This window comes from Cydia pomonella, chromosome 17 (genome assembly GCF_033807575.1).
Source record: "Cydia pomonella isolate Wapato2018A chromosome 17, ilCydPomo1, whole genome shotgun sequence".
Classification (NCBI taxonomy): Eukaryota; Metazoa; Arthropoda; class Insecta; order Lepidoptera; family Tortricidae; genus Cydia; species Cydia pomonella.
The window spans coordinates 16,785,316-16,799,305 of NC_084719.1; the positions used below are offsets into that span (position 1 = coordinate 16,785,316).

General features: G+C 38.2%; 1 protein-coding gene across 1 annotated transcript; it reads left to right on the top strand.

The window, feature by feature from the left end:
* Positions 1-6,162: 6,162 nt before the first annotated feature.
* On the top strand, positions 6,163-11,125 carry LOC133527082 (pancreatic triacylglycerol lipase-like). The gene is made up of 6 exons (XM_061863975.1): positions 6,163-6,295; positions 7,903-8,083; positions 9,079-9,227; positions 9,452-9,697; positions 10,043-10,385; positions 10,995-11,125. The coding sequence occupies exons 1-6, from the start codon at positions 6,178-6,180 to the stop codon at positions 11,038-11,040; spliced, it is 1,083 nt and encodes a 360-aa protein (XP_061719959.1). The 5' UTR covers positions 6,163-6,177; the 3' UTR covers positions 11,041-11,125.
* Positions 11,126-13,990: the final 2,865 nt, after the last annotated feature.

A 13,990-nucleotide genomic window follows, 5' to 3' on the forward strand; every position in this document is an offset into this window, starting at 1 on the left:
GCAGCAAGCTTGGTTGAATTTCACCTTCCCATGCAAACGGACTTTCGTTCTCATTTTTAAACTACCGTGTTGTATTGATTGTAATAAAACTTTGCACAAATGAGGAATGTATATCTATGCCTGTAATTAGTTTATATTATTATACGAGTAGCTCTAGATTTTAAAAAAATCGCTATATTTTTATAACTATGGTATCTGAAGCTACATAACTTAATTACATGCATAGGTATACCTAATCCTATAGTAAGTACAAGGTTTCAGAGCAATCTAGCGAGTCGTTTTAAAATGAGAGCGTAACTACTTTTGTATGGAGAACCGAGCTTGCTGTGAAGTCTCAACTTTTCTATATTTGAAAACTAGAACTGTCATTTTATAAACCACACTAAACGACAAAAACATGTTAATTTGAATAAAAGTAGCATGAGTTAACCTGTAACCTAACCTGTAACCTTACGCTTTCAATGAAATATATTGAATTGCGGAAAAGATCAATAATGGCACCAGTTCTCAACATACGTTTCGAAGAAAGGTCTTGAACCCAGGCTACTCTACCTACCCGGCACGGTGGCCTGGGTATCCGCAAAATTTCTAGTGTCTCGCTGCCAGCCTTCTTGTCCTCGGTGCATAATGCTCAAAACCTAATTGAGAGCATTTTAACCCCTTTTCTCGGGGCCATAGAGGCAGCACATTGCACCGAGGCCAGGAATGTTTGGTCACTAACCTGTGGCAACACAGATCCACCTTCCAATCCCTGCTCGCAGAGGCAGTGGGACGAGCCGCTCTACCGTCTAGTACGGAATAGTCTTGTTGATACGTCAACTGGTACGGCAGATTGAGCTCGTCTTCTTGCCACTGCGGAGTGGGAGTCGGGACTGTGGTTGCAAGCTCTACCTTCACCATCCATAGGCACCCTAATCGACAACTCCACGTTTCGACTGGCAGCTTATTTGCGTTTGCATCGCTGCCGTTGTGGTGCTATGGTGGATAGCTGCTATGGTCACCATGGACTCTCTTGTGGCAGAAGCGCCGGCCGCATACCACGACACGCCAGCATCAACGATTTCATCCAAAGGGCCTTTGTCAGTGTCAAAGTTCTGGCCATACTGGAGCTCGTCGATTTAGCAAGGGACGATGGCAAGAGGCCCGACGGTATAACTCTAGTGCTTTGGAATTTGGGACGGCCTCTAGTTTGGGATGCCACATGCGTCGATACCCTTGCGCCGTCCCACCTTCCGGGTACCAGCAGTGATGCTGGGCGTGCCACGTCCGCGGCCGAAGACCTCAAATGCCGAAAATACGCTACCCTCGGCAGTAGCTACATTTTCGAGGCGTTTGGGGTCGAAACGCTGGGGCCGTGAGGGCCAAGCGCGCGTCGGCTCTACAAGGACCTAGCGTCGCGCATTATAAATGCCACAGGTGATCAGATGCAGGCCAGTATTTTGCTCAAAGGATAAGCATTGCCATCCAACGTGGCAATGCGGCAGCGACTTGGGAGACGTTTTTTATTAACTTTAAGTTTATTTGTAGTCTTTATTATTTGTTTGTCTTTCCCATCACGGAACAATGGTGTCCCGGACCTTTGGGAGGAGTGCGCGGAGCCGAAGCCAACACGTAGAGGCCCTTTTGACACTTTAATGAAATGTTAAGGATACACCTAGCGGATGTTGCCCTTGCCCGCCTCATGGGACGCACGCAGAGGCAGCACCCGCCAGGGTGTAATTACTATTTGAGAGTTGATGGAATCTAAAATGAACTGGGCTATTGGGTGAAAGCGATAGACTAAATACTATGGGCTATGGGATAAAAAACCGGACGCCTGCCTAATAAAACGGTATTCACTTTTATTTCCGGTAGACGGTGACTCGTCCCCACAAGATGGGCCTCCACAAAAAGCGACATCTAGGATGGCTCAGAGCAACGCCGGTGTCAGCGGCTCAGGGGTGTCGAGAGGTGTACGCCGCTTTCTACCCAGTGGCTGCGAGCAGCCACTGTGCCAACTCGCGTCTTATGCAATTTTTCACTTCTACCCCTGGAGCTTATAGCTCTAACGCCTCCACTCTGGCCGGCCGGCTAAGGCAAGCCAGAGGCAGAGAATCCTGTCCCACCCACTCTCCTTGCGGGTAACAGAACTCCCCAGGAGCACTCGGGTACGTGAGGTCGCTACTCCCCAACAGCTCGCCACAAGTTGCCCTGCGTTGACTGATTGCACTGGTAAAACCAGCGGGCGATGGGGTCGTCATATCCCTACGTCTGTCTTTATTATTATTATTAAGATTATTTATAGTTTATGGTTAAAATTCTGTAAATATATCAATTTAGTTTAATAAAAAGTCTTTTTATTATGTTTTTCTAATTTCCGTTTCAATCATCCCCAATATTATGACTATTTTGCGTATTAAAATGCGTATTGATTAATATATTAGTATGAACTTTTAAACGCGACAGTACCAAGTGGGCTGAGAAACGATGATCTTCTTTAATTACCATTCTATTTTAGCTTAGGAAAAGTGTCGTGGACGAAAAAGTATTCAGTTATTTACGTCCCCTCACCTGTCTCGAATCCCGCGGGCGTATTCTAATTTTAATAACAAGATATGAATTAGATCTGGATTAACTATGCATCTAATTCAATTACTGTTATTAAAATTAGAATTCGCCTGCCGGTATATCTCATGTATCCGTCGTTTACCGAACGCTGTTATGTTTTTGTGTGACACAAACCTGCATATTTAGACCTCGAAGTTCGTTTCAATAAAAAGAAATCTACGGGCGTATAATCACCTTGCGTGAGATTAACTTACCTATGACCGAGAACCGATCTGAATGCCTCTGCTTGGTGCGGACCAAATTCCATTTTATATCCCTCGTAACTTAGGCTACTCCGATAACCAATAACGTACCTCAGCCGTCAACATCTTCGTGACATAGGTGTTAACATTAATATTAAATCAAATCGTAACTTGGAACGTTTGGGTATGATATTTGGCGAAGTTTTTAACGCAAAAGAACGTTGCAACTTATTAAAATGTTTTTTTTTTCGAACAAACTTCCTTGCCAAGCAACTAAATAAGTATATGTAATTCTTATAGCTAGATATTACTGAGTGAGCAAAATTCGAAAACGGCCTTAATGATTTCGAGTTCCCGTTTTTCATGCACTCGCAGAGACAGAAATTATAAAATTAATAATAATTTTCACAGGTTAGAGCAACTTTGACCGAGCAAGACCGACTCGAGATCCTCGGTTAGTCAGATTTGGCACGTTCCTAATGAGTAGGGTACAGGGAGCGGAGATCACCTATTCGACAGTGTTAAAAATTTATCTTGAACGTGTTAAATTTTTTTTTTGAGGCGGATAGTTTTTATGACAAGCTATCGAAAAATATTACCGAGCTTGCAGACTCTAAATAAAAATAAAATGTTACTAAGCAAAAACTTATTTCGCGAGCTCGACAACTACAAAATAAGCGATTATATTTATCATATCATAAGGATGTTTGGCAATGATAACATATAGTGCATCATCTATAAAGAAAAGTACGTAATTTATGTTATATTATGAATTCTGTAGTAATTTAAATTGTATTTTGTAATTTAATGTATGTTCATAATAAGATGTAATGTCTTGAAAAATGTATCCCGCCGAGTATCTTCCCAGTCCCATATTGGGATACCTTTCTACGATTTAGAAATGCATTTTAAATCTTCACGCGCGTATGTTAATTCCCGTGTAGCTTTATTTGATGTTCATAAGCGCATTGTATATATAAGTACTTGAAACATACACTATCTTTATCTTTAGAAGTTACGAGGGAACATGCATACACACACACATACACATACATACCGGTCAAAAATAGTCGGGTAAAAATCAATTTCAGTTAAAACTAGTTTTGACTAGGGCAAACGCATTTTCACTAGCTAAAACTAGTTTTCACAGTATTTTGAAAGAGTCTAAAAATAGGTGCGATAACGAGTAAAGTGAGAAGGAGCGTGTTAGTTCATTTCGTGACATGTTCGTGACTGAACAGCGCGCGAAACCGAGCGAGCAAAGCGAACATGCCGTGGTAGCGACCGCGGTGTAATATGTTTAATAAAAAGAAATAAGTAGTAGATTGTTAACCAAGGGATGAAAGGGACCCATTTCTGTGTTAATTTTGTTCTCGAAATGTAGTGAGAGCGCCAATGGTCCGAGACTGAAATGGTGGCATTCATGTCATACATTCTAGTTAAACACTCTACTTTTAATTTCAAATACGAGGAAAGAAAAAAACATCTGCATTTTAAAAAAAAACGGCTATTTATAATAAAACTTAGTAGTACTAGGGTACTTTCTATTAAAACATTTGGTAAAAATATCGTTATTTGTAGAACGGGGAGTTAATTGTCAGAATGATAATTGTACAGTCAGCATCAATAGTAGCGGGTGAAACAACGTGCCAAAAGTATCTGATATTCCGGATAACTTTTCCAAATATAGATAAATCTCTAAAATTTACATTCAAAGGTATATCTTTTACCTTCTTAATTGTTTTACATATAGAACCACCACATTTTGTTAAGCTGTTACAGAATGGTAGATACTTTGGAAACCTTGTTTGATCCGCTACTTTTGATGCTGACTGTACAACTACTCTATTTAAAACCATAATTTTAATTACTTGTCGAAAAAAAACGAAATAAAAACATACTGGAAAAGTACAGTGCTATAGAGCAGAAACGTATCATTTTCTGCATACTTTTTAGAGCAACGGACCATGAAAGTGTTCAGAGCATGAAAAAAAATGTGTTATGTGTATCGTATAGTCAAAACTAGTTATCACTGAAATAAATATTTAACACAATTAGTCAAAACTAGTTTACACCAAGGCACTTTACAAACAGTAGTTTTAAATAAAAATTCCAGTTTTATAAATCTAGTTTTCACCGAGGCCGAGACCTTACGGTACCCCTAGTGTAAATTTATTCGATAGCGAAACGTGACGTACGCGTTTGCGTTAAGTCTCATTTCGTATGGGATTTTGAGTTTCCAAAACGTGCCGCTTGGCGCGCTGTTTCTAAATCCCATACTAAATGAGACTTAACGCAAACGCGTACGTCACGTTACAAAATCGAATAAATTTACATTAGGAGTTCAGTACCCCTAGTGTAAATATTTTCGACAGCGAAACGTGACGTACGCGTTTGCGTTAAGTGTCATTTTGTATGAGATTTTAGACTTTCCAAAACGTCCCGCTTGGCGCGCTGTTCAAAAACCCATACAAAATGAGACTTAACGCAAACGCGTACGTCACGTTTCGCTATCGACTAAATTTACACTAGGGGTACAGAACACTAGTTTTAATTAGTGAAAAAGACGTTACATTGAGGCAATAGAAAAAAATAGTTTTAACTATGCAATGTTAAACGCGTTTTCTCTAAAAACAGGTTTTTACGGTAACATATTTTTTTTTTTTTTACGATTAGCCAAGAAAGTTTTGTACAAAATGAATTTGTCATTCATTCTGGTATTATACAGATGAATCTTTTTACCGACCGAGCAGAAGGTCTCTGTTTTAGCTTGGGCAAAAATGCTTTCGTATGTCTGGATGTTATCCTTTGTAGATCACATTTCTCAACCAATTATCGTGAATTTTTGTGAGTAGGTTTTCTCTCGCTTTGTTTTGGAAGTTCTAAATGGCGAAAATTGGCATATACCTATGGCGCTTAAGACAATTATGGTTGTGAAGAAAGTATTTCTTATTTTTAAATTTATACGCTCATCATGAGGTCTACAGCTCACGTACATAGCTACTAGTCTTTTTTAGTGAAAGCGCAAAATATACTACAAGTTTATAATTATGTACATGACTAAGTTTAGAAAAAAAATGTTTTTCGTTTTGTGACCAGTACCCCTAGTGTAAATTTGATCGACATCATAACGTGACGAACGCGTTTGCGTTAAGTCTCATTTTGTATAGGATTTTGAGTTTCCAAAACGTCCCGCTTGGCGCTCTCTTTCTAAATCCAATACAAAATGAGACTAAACGCAAACGCGTACGTCACGTTTCGAAATCGAATTTATTTACACTAGGGGTACCGTTTTCCTATTTTCCAGTCAACTGTAATCTGATTATCTGTTTTGTACATGTATTAATACAAAAATTAATACACACAGGATAAGATAAGGAATCAGAAAATGAGTTTGATTACCTCCTTGTATTTAAGTATAAAAGATTGGCTGCGGGTGGTAGCTTCAGTCGTTCAACTGGAAGAACTGAAAATGCATACAGCCATAGTGCTCCTAGCTTTTGTGGGTACGTTATTTTTAATTAATCGTATAAAATATAATTTTCATCAGATGTTATAGGATTTAACTTTTCTTAGGCGCTTATTATTATTAACTTGGCCGGGCATTTTGTCGACAGATTAGTAAAGTTTGCATCAAAATCCGTTCAGCCGTTTTCACGTGATGCGAGGTTAAATAAACACACAAACAGATAAACAGACAAACAGACAAACAGACAAAAATTCTAAAAACTGTTGGAACGTGTTCTGTTAACGATTCTTAGTATCCCCAGCCTACTTTATTTCGAATATCTTCCATGTACAAACTTTCGACCCCCTTCAGCTTTATTATATGTATAGATAAAGTTAGTATTATTACGACACGTGTAACCTTAGCAATGTCATTAGTTGAAGTTCGAAGCCCCCACTTATAATGAATTTATAATGACTATGATTGGGTACATGTACTCTATGCCAATTTACAAAGTCCCTTTTTAATCGAGTTTGAGACCGTGCATGGCAACAGTTCCGCCTAGCGTTACCAATTATTTGTAATAGTTATGTTAGATATCTATTTAATAATTTCTTACTTTTAAATACTGAGGCAGACGATATGAAAGTTCAATCTAGTTTAATTTTAAAAGTACTGGTTTTTAACCAAAAATAGTACATTAATTCAGAGGCCGAGAAAGTAGGTATAGATAGGCAACCCCATTTCATACCGATATTTGTATAGTGCTTGCTTTTCTTGCAATGAACATTTTTTTTAATACCACGACGGTGGCAAACAAGCATACGGCCCGCCTGATGGTAAGCAGTCACCGCAGCCTATGGACGCCTGAAAATTGTAGTCAATTTGTTTTATTCGTAGGTTTACAAAACTAAAAACAAATTACGAATCGACTACTATTTTGTTGTGTCACAATTTGACCTTTAAAAACAAACCATTAAGATTCTTACATGTACTTGTAGTGTGAGACAATATTACTTGCCAAATTTTATAGTTCTACGTCGACGAGAAGTATATACATTTTGGTTCCCTTAATAGTGTCGAAATATACGATTTTTTTTGCAACATAAATGGCTTCACCCTTTTTTTTCGCTAATTTAGACGTTTAATTTAGCTTTAAGGGACTGTAGACTTGAGTATATGGTTTTAATTTCAACTCGATACCATCATGCGTTCCCGAGATAAAGGGTCTTGACAGACGGACGGGCGGACAACAAAGTGATCCTGAAAGGATTCCGTTTTTTCCTTTTGAGGCACGGAACCCTAAAAAACAGGAAAACATTTCTAATTTTCATTTATTTTCTCTTGTACAGTCAGCATCAAAAGTAGCGGATCAAACAAGGTTTCAAAAGTATCTACTATTCTGTAACAGCTTACCAAAATGTGGTGGTTATATATGTAGAACACTTAAGACGGTAAAAGATATACTTTTGAATGTAAATTTAAGAGATTTATTTGGAAAAGTTATCCGGAATATCAGATACTTTTGGCGCGTTGTTTCATCCGCTACTATTGATGCTGACTGTACTTATAAAATTCGCTATATATTATATTAATTTTTTGTACACTGTACAAAAAAATATTATACTATTAACTACGAGTAGCTAATAAAATTTACTTGTTCAGCGTTCGCTTCGGCGGTGCCCGTGCCTGAAGAGCAGGCTGACTTCGAGTACCCGAGGTTCATCCAGTTTCCCGATGGGGATGGCGTTCCTCACACAGTGGACCTTCAGGAGGAGATCGACCACAACCTCCTCGAAGAGGTGCAGAGAAACCCAAACAATAATCTGTACCTTCTCTATACCAGGTAACTTAACGTTTCCTACATATAAAGAGATGGAGAGGATAGTTCTTCACCGGCCTTCCTGGACCGGGTAAGGAGTGGTTCAGAAAAGAGTACATTATGTGGATATTTCATTGTATTTTTAAGCAGTGCCATTTTTATAGTAATATGTAGATACTATTCTATAAAATTAAATAAAATGGTATTTAAAATTTTTGAACGGCGTCTTCTGAGAGAATTTCTGAGGTGTTTCTCACCAACATAGGTTTTTTCTTTAAGTTTGATGAGCTTCTTAATACCTTATTAAATTGTCTTTTATTCAATTTTTAACTATTTTGATTTGACTCTACTTTGAGGAAGTTACATGGAATTTCCTCATTTGTGTATTTGCCATTTTTACAGAAAGTCTCTTTTTTATACTACGTCGGTAGAAAACAAGCATACGACCCGCCTGATGGTAAGCAGTCTCAGAAAAACCTGTGTCAGAGGTTACATTGGTGAGAGTTCCTGTCTATCCAAGTCAAATGTAGTTAATTGGTATAACCTATTGATAAGATGTTATTCCTTAAAGCATAAAACAAGTTGTGAAATTGGAAATTAAATTGTGGCATTGTGGAAAACGGCAAGTAAAGATTGTCAAATTGTGTTGTACAAAAGATTCAAAGTACATTGCAATAAAAATGAGAAAACTCAAACAATCTCATATTTCACAATATGATTTTATTTTTATTGTATAGTAATAGATCTACAGATTATTTAAAACAAATAAACTTCTTCGTAATAAGCAAAAAAAAAAGATAGTTCAGTGCTACTTTTTTACTGAATCACTCCTCATTATACTTAAGTACTGCTTTATACACATCTAGTCTTATAAACATCTTAAGAATTGCACGCATTATATAGATTGTTTGTCTGAAAATGACACTCAACTCTGATGGTAGCCCCAGAACTTATCGCAAATGGCGGGACCCATATACTCTGGCTTAAGCTTAACACCCTTATTTATTTTTGTACCACAGATGGAACCCACGTACCTCGCAGACACTGGTAATCAACGACAGGAACTCGGTTCTGAACTCCAACTTCAACCCCAGCCACCCCACCGTGGTTATCGCGCACGGATGGCTCAGTAATCAGAACACCGACCTCAACCCCGTTATCAGAGACGGTAGGTTTTAAACTATCTGATTGTTTTATTTTCCAAAAACAAACATTAATAAACTATGTCTGATGTAATAAAAAGCACTCAAGTACAATTTGCCTCAACTCACAGGTTCAAAAATATTAAGAGATAACTCAAAATGGGTGTGATTCTGGCTGGAAGACAGAGGACACAAACAAAATGTATGTCTGCATAGAAATACACATTAATTAATGCTCATTCATTTCTAGCTTACCTCAACAAAGGCGACGCTAACGTCATCGTCCTGGACTGGCGCCGCCTAGCCATCGGCGGTTACGTGACGGCTGTAAACGGAGTTCCCGCGGTCGGTCGCGGCCTCGGCCAGTTCCTGCGATTCGTCCATGAAACTACTGGCGCACCCTACAGCTCCATGCACCTCGTCGGATTCAGCTTAGGCGCTCATCTAGTTGGCAACGCAGGAAGAGAGCTGGGAGGAGCTGTTGCCCGTGTAACTGGTAAGTAAATCATAATCATATTATAAGTTTAAAACAGATCATAGTAAGTCACCGTGGGTGATGACTGTGATGAGTATATTAATTTACACAGATCATTATTTACCTAAGCATTGGTTCGAAATCACTTTTGTGAACACATTTGTAAAGCGTTGTCCCTAACTTCGGGGGTTTATTAAGACATAAAACGGAAAACTTAGTACCAACTAGAGATTATCCCTAATAAATTGGCTTAAAAATTTACACTAATAAAAATCACTAAAGCCTAACGCGAGTCAATTACCTATACAGCTTATACCTTAGGGCCTTAACGTTATTACCTTAACTCTAAGACATTTTGTCCATTAGGTCTAGACCCTGCTGGTCCCCTATGGAACTATAACAGAGACCGTCTGGGTCCCAACGACGGCGTGTACGTTGAGGCGATTCATACTGATGGCGGCTATACCATGGGCGGTCTTGGCATCGGGACGGCGATTACTAATGTCGACTTCTTCCCCAACGGCGGCATCTCTCAGCCTGCGTGCCTCACCAACATCTGCAACCACAATCGCGCTTGGGAACTGTTTGCTGCTACTGTATCGTACAACCACCTCGTCGGAAGAGAGTGCTCATCCAATTTGCAGATCAGTTTAAACACCTGCAGAGGACAGTTTCTTCATATGGGCAACGATGATTTGAGAAAGTGGGGGTAAGTTATTTTTATTTAACTGGTCAAAAATAATCTTTTTATGCGATTTCTTGACTCAAATAGATAAATTTTTTATTGACGACGGGCAAAATAGTAGAGTCAGACCAAGATAAGTTGGCAGCAATGTTGACAGCCCAGACAGTGCAAGTATTATTTTAAGCGTCAAACTTCTATCTAATTATGACGTTTACTTAAAACTTGCACCGGTTGTGCTATCAAAATCACTGATAACTTAGCTTGGTCTTACGCGATTTATAATTATTTAAGTAAAGTAATTTAACCCACATTTATGTTAGGTACAGTCAGTTGCAGCGAAAAGTTACCACCCGTGCATACAAACTTGTATCCAGGGGTGGTTCCTTTCTGCATTTGTTTTCAGATAGTGTTCACAAAAATCTGATAAAAATGAGTGTGTGTTCAAAAATTTAATTATTTGCATAATATGTAAAATATTATTTTAAGCACTCTGTATATAATAGTGCAAATATATTGAAAGCATGTACACACTCATTTTTATCAGATAGGTTGGCTTGGCTGTGGGTTGGCTACGCAAAATTCATGTTTATAATGTATTCTAGAGGTATTTATTTGTTTTTTTCTTGTCTCCAGATCTGGCAAATACCGGTTGGACACTGCACGAAGATATCCCTTCTAAAATTGTTCAATGGATTTGACGATAAACGAGATCTGCCATGGAAAACTTACTGAAATCAAAAATAAAACAGTATTTAAAACCTGAATCAAGTTTTTTATAATTAGTTATTTCGAGGTGTTCATTAAGAAGTCATATCTATATTTACATATAATAATAATAACATAATAATTATTATAGGACATTATTACACCAATTGACTAAGTCCCACGGTAAGCTCAACAAGCCTTGTTTTATATGTTAATTACGAGCATATTTACTAACTACATAAGTTGCAAATAGTTTTTTTACTGTAAATTATTCTATTTATGCACTAAGGTATACAATATCAAAACCCATTACTAAAATATTAATTTAAAAATATTATTTACAGTAGGTAAATAAATAGGCACGAAGTAAATAAATGAAATCACTGTATTTTTTCTGCCCGTCACTTACAAAACAAAGTGAACACAAGGCGTGAGTAAAATGTGCCCTATCATTATCATACCATTTGACAGATGTCAACTGTCAGATGACTATTATGTTCCATAGACACCAGGGTGGCGCCACTAGCATGCCATAATAGAGCCATGAATCTAGTATTTGAACTGGATCATGCATGAGCGCTGGGGGGAAATGACCGAATGGGATAATTTTATGTATCTTTCAGTAGGAGTAGCAGAGAAAGCCAAAGAGTAGTATAATATATGAGAAAGCGCTATTATTGTTTGTCTTTGCACATTTTTTTTATTATTATTTGCCACCGTAAATATTAGTATGGTTGATGGTGGGCATCAAATAACCCGATCAAATTGCGTAGGTCCTTTTGGGTATGTTGTCATGAATGTTACAACGTGTTTTTATTTTTGTCGCATTGCGTATGTTCTGTCCCTCACGGTCGGACGCAGTATAGTACATCTATACGATCCTAACTACTTGAGATTCATCTTTCTCGCGTTGTCCCGGCATTTGCCACGGCTCATAGGAGCCTGGGGTCCGCTTGACAACTAATCCCAAGATTTGGCGTACGCACTAGTTTTTACGAAAGCGACTGCCATCTGACCTTCCAACCCAGAGGGTAAACAAGGCCTACCTTGTTGGGATTAGTCCGGTTTCCTCACGATGTTTACCTTCACCGAAAAGCGACTGGTAAATATCAAATGATATTTCGTACATCATAAGTTCCGGAAAACTCATTGGTTCGAGCCGGGGTTTGAACCCGCGACCTCGGATTGAAAGTCGCACGCTCTTACGCTAGGCCACCAGAGCGCTTCCTAACTAACAGAGATTACCTAACCCAAAGTCATACACTATGGCAAACTAACGGTGGTGGATTGTTAACGAAGCGCTCTTGCGTTAATACGTGCAACAAAATATGTAAGCGCCACTTGCGCCAGCCAAGGGTAAGCCACTCACCCGGAGTTAACCGATTAAACCTCGAGTTACCATGATTATCAGTACAATTTGGCACTGGTTTAACGGTTAGCCCCGGGTTAGTAACTAACCCTGAGAGGAACAACAGCCCTAAGAGAAGAAAGGAAATTAAAAATTCAGTTAACATTCTATTTTTACGGAGGAAAAATCTCATAGACGAAACAGTATCTAGTATCCACTCACCGGTCTCAAAACCCAGTATCTATCATTTGTCCTTCGTTTACTGACTGCTGTTGAGTTTTTGAGTGTCACATACTCAGTATATTTTAACCTCAAAATCCATTACAATCAATATCAAGAAATCCATGGGCATGATTATTACTGCATTGCTTGAGTTTAACTTGCCTGTGCCCGAGATACGACCGGAATATGTCTGGTTGGTGCGGACCAAATTCCATTTTATATCCTTCCTAACTTAGGATATTCCAATAACCAATAACGCACCTGAGCCGCCGGTATCTTCGTGACATAGATTCTAACGTAGTACATGTTTTTTGTCCCTGAAGTGCCTATGGGTTTGAATCCCGGTAAGGGCATTGATTTGTGTGATGAACACAGATATTTGTTCCTGAGTCATGGGTGTTTTCTATGTATATAAGTAAGTATTTATCTGTATACGCATGTATATCGTCGCCTAGTACCCATAGTACAAGCTTGGCTTGGTTTGGGGCTGGATCGATCTGTGTAAAGTTGTTCCCAAATATTTATTTATTTATAAATTTGTTTTTTTTTACATTGGCTGACTCAGGCTCGATGGTTGGGAGCGCTCCGCTGACAAAAAATGAACAGCTTTAAGTCTGCAGTGAGCTCAGTTCCCACATTGATTTTTATTTTACCACAGTCTGGACTAATATGACCAATTTGTCGCTTTACAGAATTCGGGAATTTAAAAGCTTCTAGAAGTTTCATTTCAACAAAGTTCGAATTTAAACTGTCGTGATACATACTAACATTACATTAAATTAGGATACTTAGTAAGGATATATATCCTGAAAAAAAAAATTATACGTACCTATTGTTAATTTGAAATAATATAAAAGCAAGCCTGAAAAATACAGTATTTCTTAAGCATCTCAATATATATGGAAAAAAAAAATTCCATCATTGTAAAACAGTTATTCCAAAATGGCTTCAAAGACAAAAATATCATGAGACTGAGCGACTACTTCAACTGTAATAAATACCTATAAAAAAAAAGAAATATTCTGTTTTGTAATGTAAATTACCTATAAGTAATTACGGTTGTGGAAGAGCGGGACGGACGTCTCAACACAGGCCCTGTACGCCTAATGAGAGGCCCAGCAAATGTTTATTATAATGTATGTAAATAGATAATAAAGATATTTTTCATTTTTCATTTTTTTTTTCAATGACTAAAGCCATTCAACACTAAAAGTACCAAGTTCAAGTATCTTTCTTCTATCAGATGTTCTCAGACTCATATTCCTGCTCCTCCTTCACCTACTTCAAAATTTAATAATAGCTCTTTTACCTTCTGGGCTGTTCGGTTGTGGAATGCTTTGCCAGTGGAATTAAG